The following is a 21,099-nucleotide window of genomic DNA, read 5'->3' on the forward strand; positions in this document are numbered from 1 at the left end:
AATGCTGTTTGTTCTCATAGAGTGAGCAGTCTGGACTGAAAATCACCATCCAACCTAAAGCTGGTATTTATCCTCGAGGTTGAAACCACTCATTTGTCCAACTGTGTGGTGGAGTGTCATTAAAATACACAAACCTGCACATTTACCGTGTTTGCCGCCACTCTGAATAATCTATTGCTATTGAGAATGTTGATCTGTTTGCACCTGTTCCGGTTTAAAATGCCAATAAATAAAGTCTGCTCAAACAGAGCCAGCACACTGGAAGTGACACATTTCACACCATTCATGTGTTTTCACAAGCATAAACCGGCAGTGTCAAGCTGCTGGCTGGAGTGTTTTCCAGGTTTTGCAATGGCAGATACACATGAATGGCAGATTTTCACAAAATCATCCTCAAAAGATCTAAGATGTGGACCCTTCGCCCTTTTAAAACATTTGCATATATCAGATTTAAAACATAGATACAATTTATCTGTCTGATATCTATGTTTAACTCAAATTATAACAGCTAAGATAATTTATTTAAATTCAATTTCTCATATACAGTTAAATGTCACATAGCACTTTTTATTAGCTAGTGATGTTACTCATAGTTATTTAGCTTTTGGAGGCACAGTGGTACAGTGGTTAGCATTGTCACCCGGTGAGTGGTTTGTACCCCGAGGTGGGAAGCCCTTCTGTGTGGAGTCTGCGTGTCAATGTGGTTTTTCCTCTGGGTTCTCCGGCTTCCTCCAACAATCCAAAGACATGCAGATTAGGTTAATTGGTGACTCTAAATTGCCCATAGGTGTAGATTGTTTGCTGGCTCTATGTGTCAGCCTTGCAATAGTCTAGTGGCCTGTCCAGGGTGTGCCCCGCCTCTTCCCCAGTGTCAGCTAGGTTAAGCTCCACAATTAGAGAAAAGCTGATGAACATAGTAAAGCTACTAACAGCTAAAGAGACAGATATTTCCCTTAAGAGTTGGTGGAGACCAAACCAAAACATAGTGCGAGTGTTTCTCTTTGTCAGCTTACAACTCAATAAATCTCTTAGTGTTGCTTTAAATTTGATCGTTATTATGATTATTGGTGGTATAAAGCCATTTATTTTTTGGCTGTTAAAGATGCAAGTTATCAGCAAACTTACAAACACACTAAGTTGTCTTGCTATCTTAGGGTGGACTTTTCATTGATTACCTTTATTTTCTGGGCCCAGTTGTTCAGAGATTGCTCGTTCAAATTTCTAAGGATGTCTTTATTCCTTTGGACGCATTCATTTAATTTAAATTATTTTTATTTATTTTATGTGACACAGGACCATGATCAAATGGTATGAAGCACAAACATAAGATACAATAATGACAACATGATGCAACATATAATGGCCAAAGTACAACAAATGTCACTTAAACAAGGAAAGGAAATCCTTAAAAAAGGCACTTAGTTTACCATTAACTTTTAGCTTATGTGACTGTAATAACAAAATTAATTTAAACATAGATTGGTGGTTTAAATAATAACTTTTGCTATAATTTCTTAAGATTATAATCTGACATTCAAACAACATATGCCACTTATCTCCCAAACTGATGTTGTTACAAAGGTTGTAGATCCTATGGCTTCTTTTCAGCCTTTTATATCGTCCAGTGACTTTAGGAATTCTGGTGTCCATGCTTAAATTCCAAATTGCCTGCCTGTACTTTAGTTTTCATGCAACAGATACTTTTACAGTTTAAGCTCTTGTGTATATTCTACATAAATATCTCATGTTGCCATACGTCTGAGCTCACTTTCACCTCTGCAACCTTTAGTCATCCGAAACACTTTTTTCTGCAAAGGTCTGCAGTGATGTCAACATATATCTTCTCTGAAGCACAGAGAGATCTGCATGACTACCTCCAACATCAAACAAAGTTTAAACTTCAAAATAAACTGTGTAAGCTGTGCAGGTTACTGTTTTGGTCCCTAGAACTGTGGTGAGTCCTGCTCTGAGTGGACTGCCAGGTTTCAGCTTCAGCGATGTGTTCAGGGAGCTAAAAATACACACATTTTAATGCTCATAATGTCCTTCTAAAACTCTCTTTGCCCTGTAATAGAGCAGCGCCTCTGGACATGAAGTCCTGCCAGCTATCACACAGCCAAGCAGTTGAATTAAATAAAAAAAAAAATTACATCTGTAAGAAAACTTCAAATTCATCACTGTAACTTCCAAAATCACATATGACTCCATCCTCAGACGAGAAATTCGGAGGAGCAGAGGACTGTAGATGACTCATCGTGTTTATAGTGCACTTTACGTTCCCGACATCAACCGTCTCGTACCTGTAGGCTCAAGTGGGCGGCAATTTTCTCAAAGGGCAAGCATCTCGTACTGAAACTCTTCAGATATTCCCCATGGAAGATGAGCAGCATCGGCTCCTCTGCTGTTACCTCCCCAGCATGTCAGATCAGAGAGGGCAAACTGGTGGGATCAAAACAGAGAGATTTTCCAGTGGCACAAGGCGTTAAAATCAGAAGTGAAAAAGGGAAAGGAAAAACAGTGCCCTCGCAGAGTAGAAATACAAGGACGTCGCCTTATTTTCATTCTGTCAACACATTTTCCTGCTCTGGGGGGGAAAGAAAGCAATGAGAGCTGCTCCTCCGCGTTATTGACATGTTGGAGTAGAGCCGCCGCTGACTGCAATCATTTATTAATGAGACTGAACTCTGCCTGAACCCTCTTTCTCTCTTTCTCCATGTGTCTTTCTCTTTCTCACTCATTCTCTGTCTTTGCCTCTGTCTTCTTCTTCTCTGCTTCTCGATCTGCTTCTTTCCTGGTCTGTCTCAATGTACTTGTGTCCTCTTTCCCCTTTTTTAGACTTGTTACTATATTTCCCCCCACAGGTGACTTTGCAGTGGGTTGTGAACATTTTCAATGCGGTGAGCTGCAACAGAAAAACAAGCGCTGCTGCAGTGGTTTGCAGTTGGACCAACTGCTGGGGATTATAGTCAGTGTACAGACAGTATACTGTATAGTGTGTGTAAATAAAAGTGTGTGTGTGTTACTGTACAGGCCTTTATGGTCACAGCTAAAAAGATGCAAAGAAACTTCTTTCAATTTGGGTCTTATTTGGTTGACCGTCATCTCTATCAGTCATGATAACACTGCACCTCGTAGCGTTATTTTCTGAAATTACATGTAAATGTAAAAGTTAAAAAGGATCTGTCAAAGGTCATACCCAACAACATACTTCACCCACAGAATGACCATATGAAAATTATACCTTGAAATTGTGAAGAAAACTTTGTTTTCTTGCATGCTTCCACAGAAAATGGCAACATAAGCCTCGATGCCACCAAGCAGTCCGGTTCAGTTCAGTTCATTTCAGTTTGGTACACATTTTTTCCATTTCCATTGTGAAATGTTGTGGATGCTACTAATGGAACTCTTCCTTACCTTCCCTATTTCTGCAGTCCCTTAATGTTTACTTCTAATGTTGCTCAATGCATGATGATGTGAATCCAATAACACACCTTAAATTTCAATGTCACAACTCTGACCATTCCATTGTTATTATTGGCTCTATTGGATGACATACACTTTAAGTAATGAATTTCAGCTTCAGTATGTGAGTTGCATATATTCTTATCCTCACTTGGAGAAAAAAAAATAAAAAATTTAGAGTGTCGTTTTGGTGTGCTCCAGCAGTACTAAACCCCTGCTCTTATCTGAGAAGGACTAAATGCACAAACCTGCTATTTTTTTGAATATCCCTCTGACTCTGTCTCACTACAGCCTGTTCTGTTTTGTTTTGAAAATTTTGGTGCGCAACCCGTACCGTGAACATGGTAAACAAGGTGCTGACCCCTCTGTGTCACCGGTGAAGAGGAAATACAGCAAAAGCTGGACAGAGCAGTGAGTGACAACAACCCCGCTCACATTTAAGAGTAGCGGTTGTGGTGGAAAAGCTAAACAAATCTATTGTCTCGGTACCATATCTGAAGGGGTAGGAGGGATTTATACTTGAGTGGCAGACCCTACACGGTAGCCTACGCATTTGGGGTCCGTTTCAGAAAGGAGGTTCAACAAACTCTGAGCCTAACCCTGAACTCTGAGTTGAGTAACTCTGAGATGGGAAACTCTGGGTTACGGGTTTCAGAACAGGTGATTTCAATTGGTTCAATCAACACAGAGTTTGTTCACTCTGAGTTAAGTGCGTACACCACAACTTTAAAAAGCCGTCATCAATGGAGCCCCGATACCACGATTCACCATGGCAACAAGCTACAAGAAAAGGTCTGCATTTTTTTACTCCTCTGGAGTTGGATATTTTAATGCGCTCATACAGCGAATTTGAAGCTGTTTTCAGGAAGAAGAGTAACACGGCTGCAGCAGTGAAGGAACGGGAGTCGGCGTGGGAGAACATTACTGCTCGAGTCAATGCGTAGCCTAAGTTTAAATTTATTTTATACATTAATGCAATCACAATAATGTTAGGCTACAGATGCAAACAGGTGGAATGGTGTTAAAGCTAAAATTTAGTTCACTTAGATGCAATCCCACCTTAATTATTAAAAACTGAAAATGGTCTAAAAACAAGTTACTTTTAGGTGTGATTTGTTTTGACTAGAAATGAGACATTTTGACTAGAAATAAGACACATATTCTTGGTATGATTTTGAGTTTTTGCAGTGTGATGCAGTCTGACATTTTGAGACAGTCAATCTACCTGCACATTAATGCTGTGAATGGACTTCCTATTCACATAGTCTCTTTAATTTTGTGAAGGAGCAATGATGGGAATGTGGGTTCCATCAATGCACCCTAAAAGAAATTAAAATGACTAATCCCAGTCTGAGGTTGCAGCACTCATTGACTGAGTATGATTTATAATCATAAATTTTAACTGTTTTCTACATCATTCACCTGCAATCCTGTGGAGCTCCTCCTTGATGACCCTCACAGGTTTATGTCCAGGGAACACAACAAAAGAGTTTAATAGACGTTTCAGAGCTAGGGACACTTTTCTCACGGCTCTGCAGACAGTGGCCTTACTGATATATTCTGCATCTCCGATATTATACAGAAAACTCCCGTTTGAAAAAAAACGAAGAGCAACACAAAGAATCTGGGTAGATGAAAGTACACGTCCACGGTTGGTGACGTTGGTTATGTCACGATGGATGAGGTTATGGATATAAATGATGGACTGTGATGTGAAACTGTACCGTTCAAAAAGAAAATGTTCTGGAAACGATAATACGTCAATTCTGGGCCTGTGAATAATCTCCCGACGAATGTGTAACTCCCTCCTCAGTAACACTGCCTCTTCGTCCACAGGGTCCTCCAGAACAGACATGCCATGGTCGAAAAAAGTAGATTTAGAACTAGAACACACTTTAGGATCCGACTTTACCTTGAGGACAGATGATCAAACTCGCTGAAACCCGCGCGACACTAAACGAATGAATGAATGAATGAATCACATTGGGTGTGTGGCGTAAGAGGGAGGAGACAGCTAGAAACTCGAGGTTCATTGAAGAAAACCTGCTCCCAATCAGGTTAGGTTCACAAAGTCAGTTGCCATAGTAACTGACACCGAGCTTCAGTTACCTTTCTTTCTGAAACGGGCTGGAGTTACTCCGCTTTCTCTGGTTTAAGTTACCTCCCTTTCTGAAACGGAAAACCCAGAGTTCCCCTCATTTCAGGGTTAACAGACTCAGAGTTTTCACTAAGCCTGCTTTGTGAAACGGACCCCTGGCCTACACTGTTGTGAGCATTTATAGGGTGCGGTGTTGTGTCTGTGACGCTCTACAGTTACACCTCCAAACCACTAGTCGGCGACAGAGGTTTCAGTGAGGTGCCGTAAAGTTAAGTTAATTCAAAACACACCCAAAGCACACAAGTACAAAAATCTGCCTCACTAGCATTTACAGACAAAGCATTTGTCTTTGGCTGGAGACATTTTACCCACAAATACAACATGCTAATGTTTTTAGCACAAGCCTATGGCATTTTACATACTAATTAGCGTAGCAGCTAGTGGACGTCTCGCTACTCATATGAAGCCTGGGAAAACAGCAACATTTAAGGTAACGTTACAAAATTTGGCTCCATTACAACTAACAAGGTTCACTGACAAAACGTGTCTTATACTAAACATGTTTTCCAAAAAATACAACATGCTAACGTTTTTAGCACAAGCCTAAAACAATATACATTGAATAAATTAGCCTAGGGACGAGCAGTGATTTCCTCAGCTTGTATGAAGCCAGGATAAATCCCGCAGTATAAATCCCGATGGATAAATCACACACAAGACCTAAAATGCTATTTTTCTGGAGGCTTCATTATCTTCTTTTTATTGTGTCTTATCTGTAAAATTAAAGCTTTTTTTCCACTAAGGGAAATGGTTTTCATCTTACAAAAACAGACAGGAGGTCTGCGTTGCGGCAACGCATGGTAGAGCCTACGGCGGTACGGCGTTGATTCGACACAGAAGTATAAATTCTGCCTTACTTTTGGTTCTAAAGGTACTATACTGAAAGAATGATTAATTTTTTGTTGGGGACCATGTTTAACAACAGCAAAACTATATCAGAAAATCCGTTCTCTCCCAACTCTTGCAGTATAATCCAAGTTTCATTTAATCAGTTGTATGCTCAGTACTTTCCAAAACACGTGTAATTTGAGAAAAGCCGTACTATTTAAAACTGAAATGAAAGTGAGGCTTATCTATAAACTCTTTAAAGCCAGACTCTACTAAGGTTTTAACAAAAATGTATGTGTTTGGGAAGTACTGAGAATTTTGACTGGATAAATGAGACTTATGCTCAAAATTGATGTTTTGATATAGTTTTACTATTGTTAAACGTGGTCCCCAATCAATCAATACATCAATATATTTGCTAAAATGTAACTGTAACATGGCACGACTAGATTTTTGTGGATGAAGTATTCCTTTATCAGTCTCAACTCAAGGTCCAATTACTACCTTTTTCAGCATTCGACCATATGACATGGCCTTCATCGGCAGAATTAGCATAATCTTAAAGTGTTTCTTTTCTTCCATTCACAATATTTGAAACTTTGACCTCCATTACATTACATTTACTGACGCTTTTATCTGACTTACAATAAAAACACTGAAACATATGGGTATGTACCAAAAACTGCAAGAATCGTGCAAGTACATTGACTGCGTGTAATATCCTGAACTGCCTCAAGTGCTTCAGAACTATAGCACTCTTCAAATGAGATGGGAAAAACCTGTCTTTAACACTAAGGTTATAATCTTTCATGAGGGCTCACATAGTATATACTTGCTTTGATTTGTTTTAACAGATCACAAGCCAGACAGGTTGTAAACCAGAGAGTCAGGTGATCAGACAGGTTGTACACAAGACATCAGTTTATCCAGATCATCTAAAGCACTTTATGTGGAGGTAACACTGAAAATGAGCATATCCAATTATTGGTAATATTCCTTCATTGCACAGAAAGACTTTGTGCATATACAACAACAACAATAGTACAACTGGTCAAAGTTAAACCAGGTCTGTATGTTTATGTATTTTTAGACAGTTTGGGGAAAATTTTATCATCTGCCTTCATTTCCTCTTCCAAATAAGTTTGACTAACTTTGAATTTGTCATAATTTCATGCTCTCTTGCTCCGGCCAAATTATTTTAGTGATGTTGCCATGCACTGAGAGTTGGTTTATTACTGATAGTTATAATGGCCAAAATGTAAAACTTGCAATAAACTGGAAATTCCAACGCATTCTCACTCCGACCTCGTCACATATTGACGTGCTTGGTAATGGACTTTCCACGTCCACATACAAAGTGCAAGGTACCCTGGGTGCATTGGTTGTTGACGTTCTGCGACACACCGTGTCAAGTTCATTGTCTTCTTTCAAGATGCACTTCCATTTTCACAAGAAATTTATGTTGGTACAACACTGCAATGTTTTTTTTCCTGCAACAACACACATGGTTGGGTTTAGGCAACAAGAACACGTGGTTAGGTTCAGGAAAATGAACAGGGTTTGGCTTTAGAAGCTTACAGGATGCGAGCACTGCTCTCTCGGGTGAAGGTTGGTGTTTGTTGGACCCATACATCACTACACTTAAACTATAATGGCAACCAGCCGCGTATCATGCCGACATAAAAGGACACCTTTTTCCATTGGTTTTGGATGCCGCAAGTCACTGCCCAAGCACCACATTTCGACAACTTTGGAGAATTCCTAACAGGAAGCCTTAATGTAAAGTTGAACACCTCACACACACACACACACACACACACACACACACACCACCCCAACATGCAAAGTCTTCATAGCACTTTCAAATTGCCAGGGAGCCAATCAAACGCATAAAACAGAACATCACGACTCGTCTCTTTCTCTTTCCCCTCCAGATGTTTTGGTTCACCATAAAACGAGCTACAGAACAGTTTTTTTAATGATCCACCACTTTCCAATTACTTTCCTCCATGGCTGACACTGTTACCGTTGTTATGAACTCGTTTATCAAAGCAATGCACTTTTTCTCTCAAATGACTACAGCCATGTGTGTTGAGACTGGCAGTAGAAAAGTATGGCATGTCTGCTGGGTAATATTTCTGTATCAGTTATTGCAAGAATCTGAAAAGCAAAACCAAAATAAAGTTGTCATAGCAGACAAGTTCTAAACCAATTGTAGTAATTGTAATTGTACTCTGTTTACAGTGGGACACTGTAAACAGACCAATTTGCTTACTTGAGTCCGTTTTCTATTTCCAAAGGGTGTTTTCAGCAACCATCCACCAAAATCCCTCTGGACACAATCGGATCTACCTATAACCAATCAAAGCAATGGAATATGATTTAGCCCCGAGAGCTGTGATGGTGTAGCATCAATATGTCTGTGAAGGAGTGTTGCGGTTTTTGCAATCACAATTTTAAAAAAGTACTACGACAAAAAGTTCCACATCAGCTGCAACCATTGTGGTTGTTTTCGAAATTTCCTCAATGGCTCCCCTTGACTAAGCTACGGTTTTATGCTCACCGTTGAGTCACAAACGACATCATCACGTATTTTGCGTTAAGTAAAAGGCTCCGCAAGTTGTCAGTCAACATTTCAAACTCGCCCCATATTAGATAAACAGGTGTGATTGTCCCGATCCCAACCAGGCCAGCATCTTCCAGAGCGAATTAAACAAAAGATCCAGATTAGTGCACAAGGACACGACGGTTGTACAATGCAGCTCTCAACAGAACAGCTTAAACAGAATTTGTGGATGTTGGTGATACAGTTAACAAAACAAAACAATAACAATTATATATGTAATCATATAAATATGCCTCTTTTTGCTATTCATAAAACTTCCAAATTTACGTTAGATTGACTTCTGTGAAGACATGCCTTGTCTCATGACATATTAACACTGAATTGTAAAGTAGGTTTTTTAATTTTACACTCATGGACAAAATAACTCAGTGTGAACATCAACACACAGTGTATGTGGGGCTCTGTGGTAGCATATGGAGTGGCATTTGGATTATGAACTTGTGATTCTAGTGATCTGTGAAGAATCATTATGGATTATTTTTCTGTTATCTTGTTAGTACAGCGTATTTTTATAGTATTAACAGTTACTGATTTTTCAATGACAGTCACTCTGTGTTGATGTAGCTCTGCAGCGGCCCGTTAAAACGTTTTATACAGATATAAACTGTGGCAATGCGTTGATTTTATACTTGAACCCTAATGCTGTTAGGGTGTGTGTGTAAAAGTGTGTGTACTAAGGTTTCCATGCTGTAAATTCACTCCACAGTGCCGATAAAGCAACTTCCAAATTGAATTGAGCTTGAGTTGAATTCAAAGTGAGACAGAGAAAGAATTCATGTGTACATTCATGTATTTGTGAGTTTGTGTGGACAGGTGGGGATTGGGTGGCTTTGGGTCGTGCGATTCTCACACATACACACACATACATGCATACCTTCACACACCCTCCCTCTCTCTGCCCACACCACCCGGGCCCCGTTGTTCCCGCGGCATCTTGCCGTGCTGCTCAGCTGCTGTATTGAGTCCCTGGGTGGCCCGTACTGTTCTCCTGTTCTAATGCACCTTTTGTCTTTGTTCTCCTATTCTGGGAATGAAAGGAGGGAGCTGCACACTGGGGAGAGTGATGGATTGGAGGCAGAGAAAGCGAGAGAGCAACAGAGAGAGAGATATAGAAACGGAGAGGGAGGAGAGAGAGGGAGAAAGCCGGGGGTCTCTTTTGTTGCGAGCACAGTGAAAGCCCAGCAGGGGGAGCCGCCTTGACAATTTGTCAGAGGAGCCACGCTTATTTTCCAAGGCCGCCTGGCTCCTCACCGCTGTGGCAACGGCACTCACCTCCACCAGAATAAGTAAGTCCAGAGACAAAGGCTTTAGACTGACACTGAGCCTGCTGACAATCCTGATTTACCCAGCCTGCCTCTGGCTTTTACCGCCCTGCTCCTCAACACCACCAACAACTGGTTTCCGGAGCTGGTTTCTCTCTTAAAATCCAGTTTTCCCATCATATATCCCATTATATAGACTGAGCATTAGAAAAATGATCTATTCTGTCATTAATCTGTATGAACTGTGTGTAGAGTTGTTCAAGCTCTTCAGTGAAGCTCACTGAGTGAAATATTTGAACTCAAGATGTCATGATTTTAATGGCTGTACTACTCCATCAAAGTGAAATATTAAGAATGTCTAGTGCTTCATTTTATATATATACTTACCTAAAACTAAACCTGAAATGTTTGGCAGCTTTTGACACTGTGGGATCTCTGCTAGAATAAGAATAGAATTAATGTAAATGGGTTTGAGCAAAGCTTGACTGCACAAAACGGATTAATGATATTTGGATGATGTCCTAAAACAAGACAGAATACGGCAAGTTACTGCATTAATATAAAGAAAGTGACACAATAGGAACAGTTGACATTATGTCCTCATACCTGCAGATTTTGTCATTTCTTTTAATAGATTGCATTTTATGAATAATAGACTGAAATAATTGGTTTAAAAGCAGTTCTTTTTGCTCTACATGTTAGACAATGAGTTGACTTACACTGAGAGCAACAATCAAAGTTACTGTATTGTCATCAGCAGCAGCAAGACCAAGGAGTGTCTCTTGGTGTAGCAGTTTCCTGTATACATTGGGCAGCATTCCCTCGAATTTCTCTTACATTTTCTCTTAATTTTCTATCTCGAGAAAACTTGAGAGAAGCCAGCCCCAGATGCACCAATATTTCTCTACCATCCAAATCTGCCCTTACCCAGGTGTGCTGAATGATGAATCCCACTTCATCACAAGTAACCTATTAGCATGGGTAACACCTTGTAAACACTGTATAACAGCAGGTGTTGTGCTGTGTGCAAATACTCTGGCACATACCCAAGAATTGGAGTAGTGGCACCAAAACAGGCTGTAAGAAGAAGAAGCTCTGTAGTAGTGAAATTGAATTTTTTTGTGAAATAAACTTAAAGTAAACGTGAGCTTCCAGAGCATCAGTACTGGTGTTACAGGCAAGTCAAAAACACAGCAATGGAATATTTGTGATGCTGTAAATACTGCAGCAGTGGTGGAGGAAGTATTCAGACCCTTGACTTAATGAAAAAGTACTAGAACCACACTGCGAAAATACTCTGTAACTAGTAGAAGCCCTGCATTTAATATATTACTTAAAGGAGCAATAAGCATAATTCATCATTTCTAGATTGAAGGAATTAAAAAATTGCTATGTGAAGAACTAGAGGTGTAATTTCATCTGGAGTATAGCATGACCTCACACACCCTCTCTCTTTGTTGATCTCCAGCCCATTGTTTACAAGCCGGTCCGGCTGCGCGTTCATGTACGTTCACCACCCCCTCCCTCCTCCTCCTCCTCCTCCTCCTCTCAGAGCCCTTGGCCCTCCCTCCCTTAAAGGCTACAGCCAGTGAGCAATGGCAGCCGTTATTTTTGAAATTAAATGGCAGAGAGCGGAATGTCCACCTGAAGACAACCAGGATCTGACATTACCTCTAAAGAAACAACGGTTGTTGGCGAAGAAGTTGTCGGATAAAGAAAGGGACAGAACTCAGATTAACATTGGCCTTGCATTTCCAAGGTGGAGAGCACTGCAAGAGCTAAAGGGGCTACAATCTGACTCGGAGCTAGCTCTTCTTCTCCTGGACAGGTACAACATAAAGTCAGATGTCTGTTTTAATTAGTGTTACAGTAACGTTAGGCACATGTCACTATGTCGATTCAATTAAATTTAATGTTACAATCATAGCATGGGCTAATGTCCGGAGCTTGAGTTATTAGCAGCTCGGTCCCAGCAATGGGTCAGGCGTTACGGTTGTGTTAGGTGAGTAGCCCGGCAGCTCAGCTAACATTTGCAATTAGCATTGTAAAATGTAGTCTGGCGGGCAGCCTGGCGGCTGTGTTTAGCTATTCCCCTGCCTCCTTCAATGATGATGGTACCTGTAATAAATGCAATGTATTTGCTGAAATGGAGGCGAGGCTCAGTGACAAGAAGAGCTGGTAGAAGCGCTCCATAGCTGCAAGCTACTCCAGTAGCCGTAGTAGCTCTAGTGCTAACTCTGGGAGCTAACGCTAACATTCCTCTCTCGGGCTCACGGAGAAGAGTTGGAACGTTAGCATGGCAGCCGACTAGTGCTAACGCTAACGTCCCCACGCTTAAGCAGGCTCCCAGAATGTTAGCATGGCAGCCAACTAGTGCTAACGCTAACGTCCCCACGCTAGAGCTCGCCGGAGCCGAGAAGCAGGCTCCCGGAACGTTAGCATGGCAGCCAACTAGTGCTAACGCTAACGTCCCCGCGCTTCTCGGCTCCGACTCACTGAGCCTGGCGGAGAAGCGTGGGGACGTTAGCACTAATGGGCTGCCATGCTAACGTTCCAACTCTTCTCCGTGAGACCGTGAGCCCGGCTCCCGGCTCAGTTGGAGCGTTAGCATGGCAGCCAAGTGTTGCTAACGCTAACAGGAAAGCAGGGAAATAGCTAAACACAGCAGAGACCGAGAGTGAGTGAAAGACATTGCTAACTGCGGTTTTATTTCCTCGCCCCTGTGGCGAGTGAATCTGCCTGCAGTGAAAGCGGGGGCTAACCGGTGCTTCCTCCTCGTGCTCCACTTCACTCAGCTGCTAACACAGCCAGTTAGCCTCCGCTAGCTTCCCAGCTAGCGGCTCTCCGTTTGGATCCAACCGGAGCACCGAGCCCTGGTTTGTTATTCAGGTTAATGTGGGAAGAAGCAGCGGGTTTATCGGGCAGCTGAGAGAAGCTGAGTGAAGCGGAGCCTGCGGAAGAAACACCGGGACCGTCTGGATGTGATAGTCCGTGGAGGTGCTGCGGTACTCGCCGGCACAGGCGAGGCAAGTGGGGGGGTTGGGGGGGTTGGAGAGCAGAGGTAGAGGGAGGAGTGGCTCATGACACACTTTGTTTTGCTCTACAGGCAGTGCACAACAGCAAACCTAGCGATGAAACGATTTCGCTTATTGCTCCTTTAAGTAAAAGCATGTAAGTGCAATCAGGAAATTGTATTTAGGTATTAAAAGCAAAGGTAGTCAATGCAGAAAAACTTAAATTAACTTAATAAATCAAAATGATAATTAAAGAGAAAAGCAGCATGTCTCTATACTTAAAAAGCTGCAACCATGACATGTTTTTGCATGAAGTTATTTGAACAATCATGAAAAAATATTCAATTCATTTTACAATCAGTTAACTGTTGTTTCAGCTGCACTTGAATATTTTCATATGGTTCGTGAGCAAAAATCTTGACTTGTAAAGTAACTAGTAACTTAATTTGTCAAATAACCATTGGAGTAAAAAGTGCAATATTTCCATCTGAAGTTTATTGGAGTAGAAGCAGAAAGTGGCACGAGATTAAAATACTCAAGTAAAGTAAAAGTACCTCGAATTTGTGCTTACGTACAGTACTTGAGTAAAACCCTAACCCTTACCCAGTAAATGGGATGTGCGGACAAAGTATAGTAGCATTTCTTTAGCCTATAAATTCAGTAATCCAATCATTATAATAACTCCAAACCATGTAAGAATCATTTTCTTATCTTTGTAGGAGTGCTCGCAAACACTTATACAATTTTCTTACCTAAGAGAAGAGCAAAAATAAGAAAACACTGATGAATCCCAGAAATCAGTGGTTGCTAATAAAATAATAAAGAGTCATGGATATGAACAAAAAAAGAGAGGAAATTTGTCAGTGTATAGCTCCCTGCATGAGGCCCATTGTGCCACCCTGCTTTGAATCACTGCTGAAGGTATAAAGAGTGTTAAGCCTGAGCTGTAAATGCTCTAAATGTTGTTTCAGAGCTCTGATAAAAAATAAAATCGTGGCTGCTCACGGTGTTGTACAGCACATCGACATATAAACCTGCAGTGGCGATGTGTCATGAATATGTGATAGTCTTGAGGTTAAGAGACAGCAGCAGTGTGGAGCATTTTCCGTTCCCTTAGCTGCACACCGTGTTCCTTTCCCTCAACTGAAATAACTCACAAAACGTAACTGTGTTGTCCTCAGAGTTTTACTTATTTACTTTATTATCTGACAGTGAGCTCAGCAAAACAAAGCGAGACTTTAGAGGTATCTTACATTTATCTCGCATCAGTTAAGATGACAAGTTTACACATTCAGAACAATCAGCCTGCAGACAGAATTCTTGAATACACATTTCCTCACGTTAGTTCCCAGCCATGCAAATAGTGATGATTTAATGTATTGAAATATTCATCTCATTCATTCATCTTCTAACCGCTTCATCCTCTTGAGGGTCACGGGGGGGCTGGAGCCTGTCCCAGCTGACATTGGGCGAGAGGCAGGGTACACCCTGGACAGGTCGCCAGACTATCGCAGGGCTGACGCATAGAGACAAACAACCATTCACCCTCACATTCACACCTACGGACAATTTAGAGTTATCAATTAACCTAGTCCCCAATCTGCATGTCTTTGGACGGAGTGCCCGGAGAGAACCCACACTGACACAGGGAGAACATGCAAACTCCGCACAGAAGGGCTCCCACACCCGGGATCGAACCGGCAACCCTCTTGCTGTGAGGCGACAGTGCTAACCACCACACCATTGGATGTTGCTGTTTCATTTTTTAAATGTATGACTTTATTGAACACCACAAAAGAAATTCCATTCTGCTCCATTGTATTTGGGTAGAGGCAAATATCTTCCACACTGTAGATATCTCAAAAACTGGACAAATAAATTCAAAACTATGAGTGTTACTGTCTGAATTGGTCATAAAGGTTTAAGACGTGTTGCCTGTAACTGAATCGAAGCACTGTATAAAGTCATAGCAGTATATGTGTTCCTCCCTCTTCTCCTATACATTTATCCTGCACCTCAGCCACTGAACAAAGTCTCTTTCATCCATTTGCCAGGCAGCAACACCGCAGGCACTTCAACCTTACACCTCACACAGAAGCACCAGATTAGCATATTACAACAACAAAAATGTCTCTCAACAAAGTAGTCAGCGACCTGCACAACCTCAGCCACTGAAAAAGACAACAAAACTTCCCTTTTTCTAACAGTTTCCTCTCGGGGGCCGGAGCCAGAGAGCAGCGGCGGTTCAGCGAGCCTGCAGCAAAAAAAAAAAAAAAAAAAAATTCCACACTGGCAAACATATGAATCATAAAAGTGGGCCTACACACTTTGTGCCAGGACACAAAACAAACCTGGAGAGTGACTCACACCCTTGCGTTTCATTTGGAACAATTCAATACTGATTAGATAATACTGACGGTGAGCGCTTTCAGCGAAAAGGCCTTGGAAATGTTTTTAGCTGGCGTGGTGGCCTGGTAGTGGTTGAGGGCGAAGTGGCGGGCGGGAGGGAAGCATTGATGTGGGTGGCTTGGCAGAGCCTTTGACTGTAGTTGGCCGCCGAATAATGATGGCTGTTGCGTAACCGTCACTGTAGACTGGATGTTTTTTTTTTTTAAACAGGAGGGTCGAGGTGATGTAATGTCTGTCTGAGCTGAGGGGTTATATCAAAGAGCCGCCACTAGGAGGAGAGAGTGAGCCTGAACTGGCTGGATGTGAGGATGATGAGGATGATGGACCGGATGTAGACTGATAGTGAACACTGCAAAAAGTCTCCATCTTTATCCATCATTTAGTCCTAATGTAGACTCTTAAATGCTTATGTGAAAAAAATCTGCCATTTAACTTAATTTTGGTACAAAAGACACTTTAATACTGTATGAGCAGTCATCACAATCAGCTGATGTTGGATCAGAGCTTCATTTAGCCCTGGTTTTGTGTCCTAAAGGCCTGATTTGATCAACACTTAGAATGTTTTTATCAAAATGGGTTTAGTATATTGAAACAATTGAAATAAATGTCCTGTATCAGCAAAACATTTTACTTAATCCAAGAAAACACATGCAACATGTAGATCTGAGGTGAAAACAACTGATTCTGTCTTTTGTTTTTAAGAAATAAGACTTTTAGGACTCAACTATGAACAAAATTGACTTAAGATTTTTGAAGAGACTTTCTTATTTCCCTACAAAAATAATATAGTTTTTCATTCTAGTTCATTTACAGTATCTCATGTCTGAAGTTACTAGTTTATTTCTGATTGATCTTTTACTGTCAGCATCTGTTAAACTCATAAAATACGACTGTTTGGGGAAAATCTTGTATCCTCAAAGTTATGACTTTTCAGGAAGTGTGAGGGGCGGCCTCGTTTCAGCTCGATGACATGATGACTTTAGACACTGTCTAGAGGATTAGAGATTCTTCTCAATCTGTAAAAAAGCCTGTCATCCTGTATCTAATCTGGAATAATGCAAAACATTTGGGGGATTTTTAATGTTTTATGTCTCTTACAGTGAGGTGCATGTATCACATAAGAGCCATAGGAAGTTAGGGTTAGGGTTTTACTATTTTGAATGCTTGAGTACTCTCAACCTTGTGGTATTACTATAGTATTAAAAGAACTAAATTACTATTTCACCACTGAGAAATTCATGAGTAATGATTATCAATGATTACTTTGGTTCAGGGTATTTGTTCCCCAGCACTTTAAAACCATTGACAAAGTAGGAAAAAACATATCTTGGGGTTGTCCTTTAATGCCCATGAAAAAAGAAGCATTCCTTGTGTAAAGGTGTTATTATTCTCTCCACCAAAGACTAAAATATGTTTTATCTTTTTAAACAGATAGGATTTGTGTCTGTTGTCAGTCATGCCATCAGAGCTGTCACTGTTTTTTAGATGGTAGGATGCATTGCTTCAGTTCCCAACATCATCATCATCATCATCGCCATCTTCTTGTTGTTTCCATGCAATCAGTCAGCATAATGTTGCTGTTAGATAAAAAACTCTAAATGTCACACACATCATATTATTTTGCAGTTAAATGAAAAACACCACATTAATGAGTTTGAAGTGGTTTTATCAGCCAGTGATAAAAATCTCAAGGTTTGCATTTATTACTTTTTATGTACCACGTGTAAATGGATGATCACCATGTTGAAGGCTCCTGAACTTGCTTCGGCATATAGTCTAACATTTTTCCAAGTGATAAATATGAGCACCAGCAGATGTAGAAATCACCTCGTTTGAGCTTCTTTGGGCCCGGTGAGTGACGAGGTTATTTTACAGGGTTTAAAGTCGATGTGGTGTCTTTGTGCGGGAGCTGCCCTGGGTGGCAGAGGGCCGACAGATGGATATGTGATCAACTCAACATGAGTGATTTTCCCTCCTCGTCACACACGGAGACTTCGCCTGCACCGGCTGATAAATCACTTCATAGACGTGACAAATATATCGGCCTTGTACCTCGGAGGAGAAATAATGGTCAGAAAAAAATGAGCTGACGCGTTGTGCGGAGTTCCTCTGACAGAGCAGCCGAGGCTCTTTTTGTCATATTTGCTGCTCAGTGTATGTTTAAACTTGACTCCAAAAAAGATATAATGTGGAATATAACAGGTCCAGCACAGAGCAGGACAGTACACTGTGGCATCCATAACAAACAAGACAAAGAGAGGTGTTTTATTATTTCTTTTCGACTTCACGTACTTAGCTTCACCAAGTTTCCCCCTGGGGATCATTCATTTGACCCAGTCTAATTAGTTTGTTATTGCACCTTAAACGGTAGAGTAGTGTAACATTACTTCTGCATAAAGTGAATGTGAGTTTGGTGCCGTTTGTGTTTTTCTTTGATACACTGACCTCAGGGCCCAAGAAACCCAATTAAAAACCCACAATCATCTAAAAAATAAAAAAGGAAAAAAAAGCATGGCTGGGCATGTCAAACGAAGGCTGTTACCAAAGGTTTGAAAAACAACACTTTGGAGCTTTTTACCCAACGGAGAGATAGGAAACGTGTGAAGAAATTAGAGTGAGTGCCTCCATAGAAGCCTCCTTTGCTCCTCAGAAAAATGGTGTTGACTATTTTAGAATATCAAGGAGAGAAACGATCCTTTCAGTGCTTGTTTGTGTTTTCTCAACTTATTTCGGGCTGCAAAATCATTGAGTACACTGACGACCCCTGACTAAGTGACATATTTTATGGGTATTTCACATTATATTCAATGCATAGTATTTACAGTACAGAACATCTGATATACTGTACAGCTAACCCAAATAGTGATGCAGTAACAGCAGGAAGTTTGTGTAAAACAAATGATTTGAATGGATTTTGAGCAGATTAATCCTGTGAATATTCCATCAGAGATTCCAATTTTAGGAACATTTTTATACAATTCTCTCTCTGTATTGTGTATTCTTTTAATTTTCATCAATCACACACACTTAATAGGCATCTTTTTTTGACAAATTAAGTGTTTTCCTCTCTCTGATACTGATGCCATTGTTCTCTCAGCTCTTTAGCTGTTTAAACTATGTATTTTTCTAATGCAGGACAAGGCTGTTGGCAAAGGGTGAAGCCTCTGTGAATAGAAGTTGTGTTAAGGTATCCTGTAAGATTTTAGAAGTTTAGATCTTGAATAATAATCAAACTTTCAAAGATAACCATTTCATTTAGTTTCTTTCACAAAAATAAACGAAAGGCTGATATTCAGGCCCACTTTTTTTTTCTTACACCCCTTAAAATCTGAAATGCCAAGGGACCCCTCGTGAAGCTTTGGGACCTCAAGTGGGAGGCAGGACCCCAAGGTTGGGAATCAGTGGAATAGAGTGTATGTGTAACCATCTAGGGCGCAGTTCAAAAACAAGAAGAAGACTAAATTTGCAAATTTGCACCAACAGTATTCTAGTATTGTTCGTACTTTCACATTATGTTTGTTAGCTAAGTTGTTAATTTGTTTATTTCTCATTAGTTCTCGTTCTTGTTTCTAAAAAACACAAGGATTCCAATAATACTAATAATAATGAGTGCTGAATTTGCACTGCTGACGAAAGATAGAAGGTAGAGTTTTGTTAAAAAAAAAAAAAAAATTCTCTTGGTGCTTATTTTAATTAAGTTTTGTCTTTAAAACAGGACAGTTAGTCTGCTTTTCATGTTTTTACCTACATTGAAGCGGCAGACCCCACAGCCTCCAAAAACACACTCAAAACAATGAATGTGCAACAATTTAAATCCATCAACCTGAAACGAAAACCACTTTTCTGGATCCCTGAAAACATTTTAGACATTTTTTCTCTGCCGGCAGCCTTAGGATGGGACCTGCTCCATTAATGATGTCACCATATTTTATAATAGTGTTGTTACAGTAGCAGTCACTTCTTATAGCAGCGCACAATACCTCCTGGAGGGGAACCCGGTAATATATCTTCCTGCTGGGCCTTTAGTCTGAATTACAGCAGGAAAAACAAAAGGTTAATCACATTGGGAGACTCCGCTCTGCCTCTGACCACCCAGCTTCTATCCGCCGCTCCCTCAGTGTTTCAATTCAAGCTTCTTTATTGGCATGAATGTTGGATGAATGCGGGTGGGGGGGGGGCACCTAGAAAAACAATACAGATGTCTTTCTGTCCCTTTTCTGTACACGTTGTCTCTCCTCTTGCCTCTTCTCCCTGCCCCACTTTCTGTCACCCTCGATTTACATCCATCACGACTATATGCATTTGCAATCACCATACATCGAATCAAAATGTAAATGTATCATAAACCAGGCCGATAGAAATGCCTTCGCTCATCTGAGAATCACGTATCAGAGCGTCCTCTTGTTGATGACCAAAATCCTCTCATCCCCGACCCCTTCTCTTCATTTCCCAGCATGCTTAAATGCCGCCGGGCGTATTACATTGAGATTCAAGAGGTTATCTCACAGTGGTGATAGGGATTGCAACAGCCTAAAGGATCGCCACAGGTTAAAGCTTTCTCTTTTTTTCTCTCACAAGCGCCACGTATGGCTGAGCTTTAATGAGCACAGCTCGTTTTCTCCCTCCGTCTGGAAAACAACACCTCTCCACCATGGAAAATAGATTGTGAGGATGTCTTTTGTAAAGCCTCTAACTGTGTGTATGTGTGTTTTTTTACAGGGTGGTGGGCCCCGCTGTGACCTTCAAAGTGAGCCCGAACACTCAGAACGTCAGCACTGCAGATGTGGCCAACGTGGCTGGTAGGTTCTCCTTGAGTAATGTTGTCTTTATACTGACAGAGATAAAGACAGGCCATTATCACTGGCTTGCTGCTGCACCTGAGTCCCCACATGAACATTTTTCAAAACTTATGACCCCTCAGTGAAAATGTGTGTTTTTTGTTTCCTCCCACTGTGTATTCTGCCGCACTGGCACTCTTTGGCAATTTTTTTTTTTTCGTATTGCTTTGTGTTGAGTTTGGTTTAGTTTGGGTAAGTATTTGGTATTGGCCCATTCTGAAAGGAAGCCAGCAGGATTTTCTTTTGTGTCACAAATCTCCAAGCAGCCATGTTTGTTTGGCTTCATTGTGGAAATCCATTGGAGAGTTGGATGTGTGCCTAAAAACACACGAAGAAAAAAAGAGACACCAGAAATTAGTTGTGTTTGGGAAATGAGTCAGTTGATTAATGCCTTTCGCAAATAAGAAAAGTCTGATAAGTTTTATCAAAAGGATGCACAATGTGGCCTTCAGTCTTGTATCACCGGTCAGTATGAGTTGTACCTGCAGTAAAATACTCAGTT

At 40.9% G+C, this 21,099-nt stretch overlaps 1 protein-coding gene across 2 annotated transcripts in view; it reads left to right on the plus strand.

Moving 5' to 3' along the window:
- LOC126382840 (receptor-type tyrosine-protein phosphatase N2-like) overlaps positions 1–21,099 on the plus strand; it is a 298,552-nt gene that overhangs the window by 87,665 nt on the left and 189,788 nt on the right. For both annotated transcript variants that reach the window (XM_050032933.1, XM_050032934.1), the window contains one exon: positions 20,479–20,558. In XM_050032933.1, the coding sequence (XP_049888890.1) occupies positions 20,479–20,558 (80 nt within the window). The remainder of the gene's footprint in view (positions 1–20,478; positions 20,559–21,099) is intronic.

The sequence above is a fragment of the Epinephelus moara genome, chromosome 21 (assembly GCF_006386435.1).
Source record: "Epinephelus moara isolate mb chromosome 21, YSFRI_EMoa_1.0, whole genome shotgun sequence".
Taxonomy (NCBI): domain Eukaryota; kingdom Metazoa; phylum Chordata; class Actinopteri; order Perciformes; family Serranidae; genus Epinephelus; species Epinephelus moara.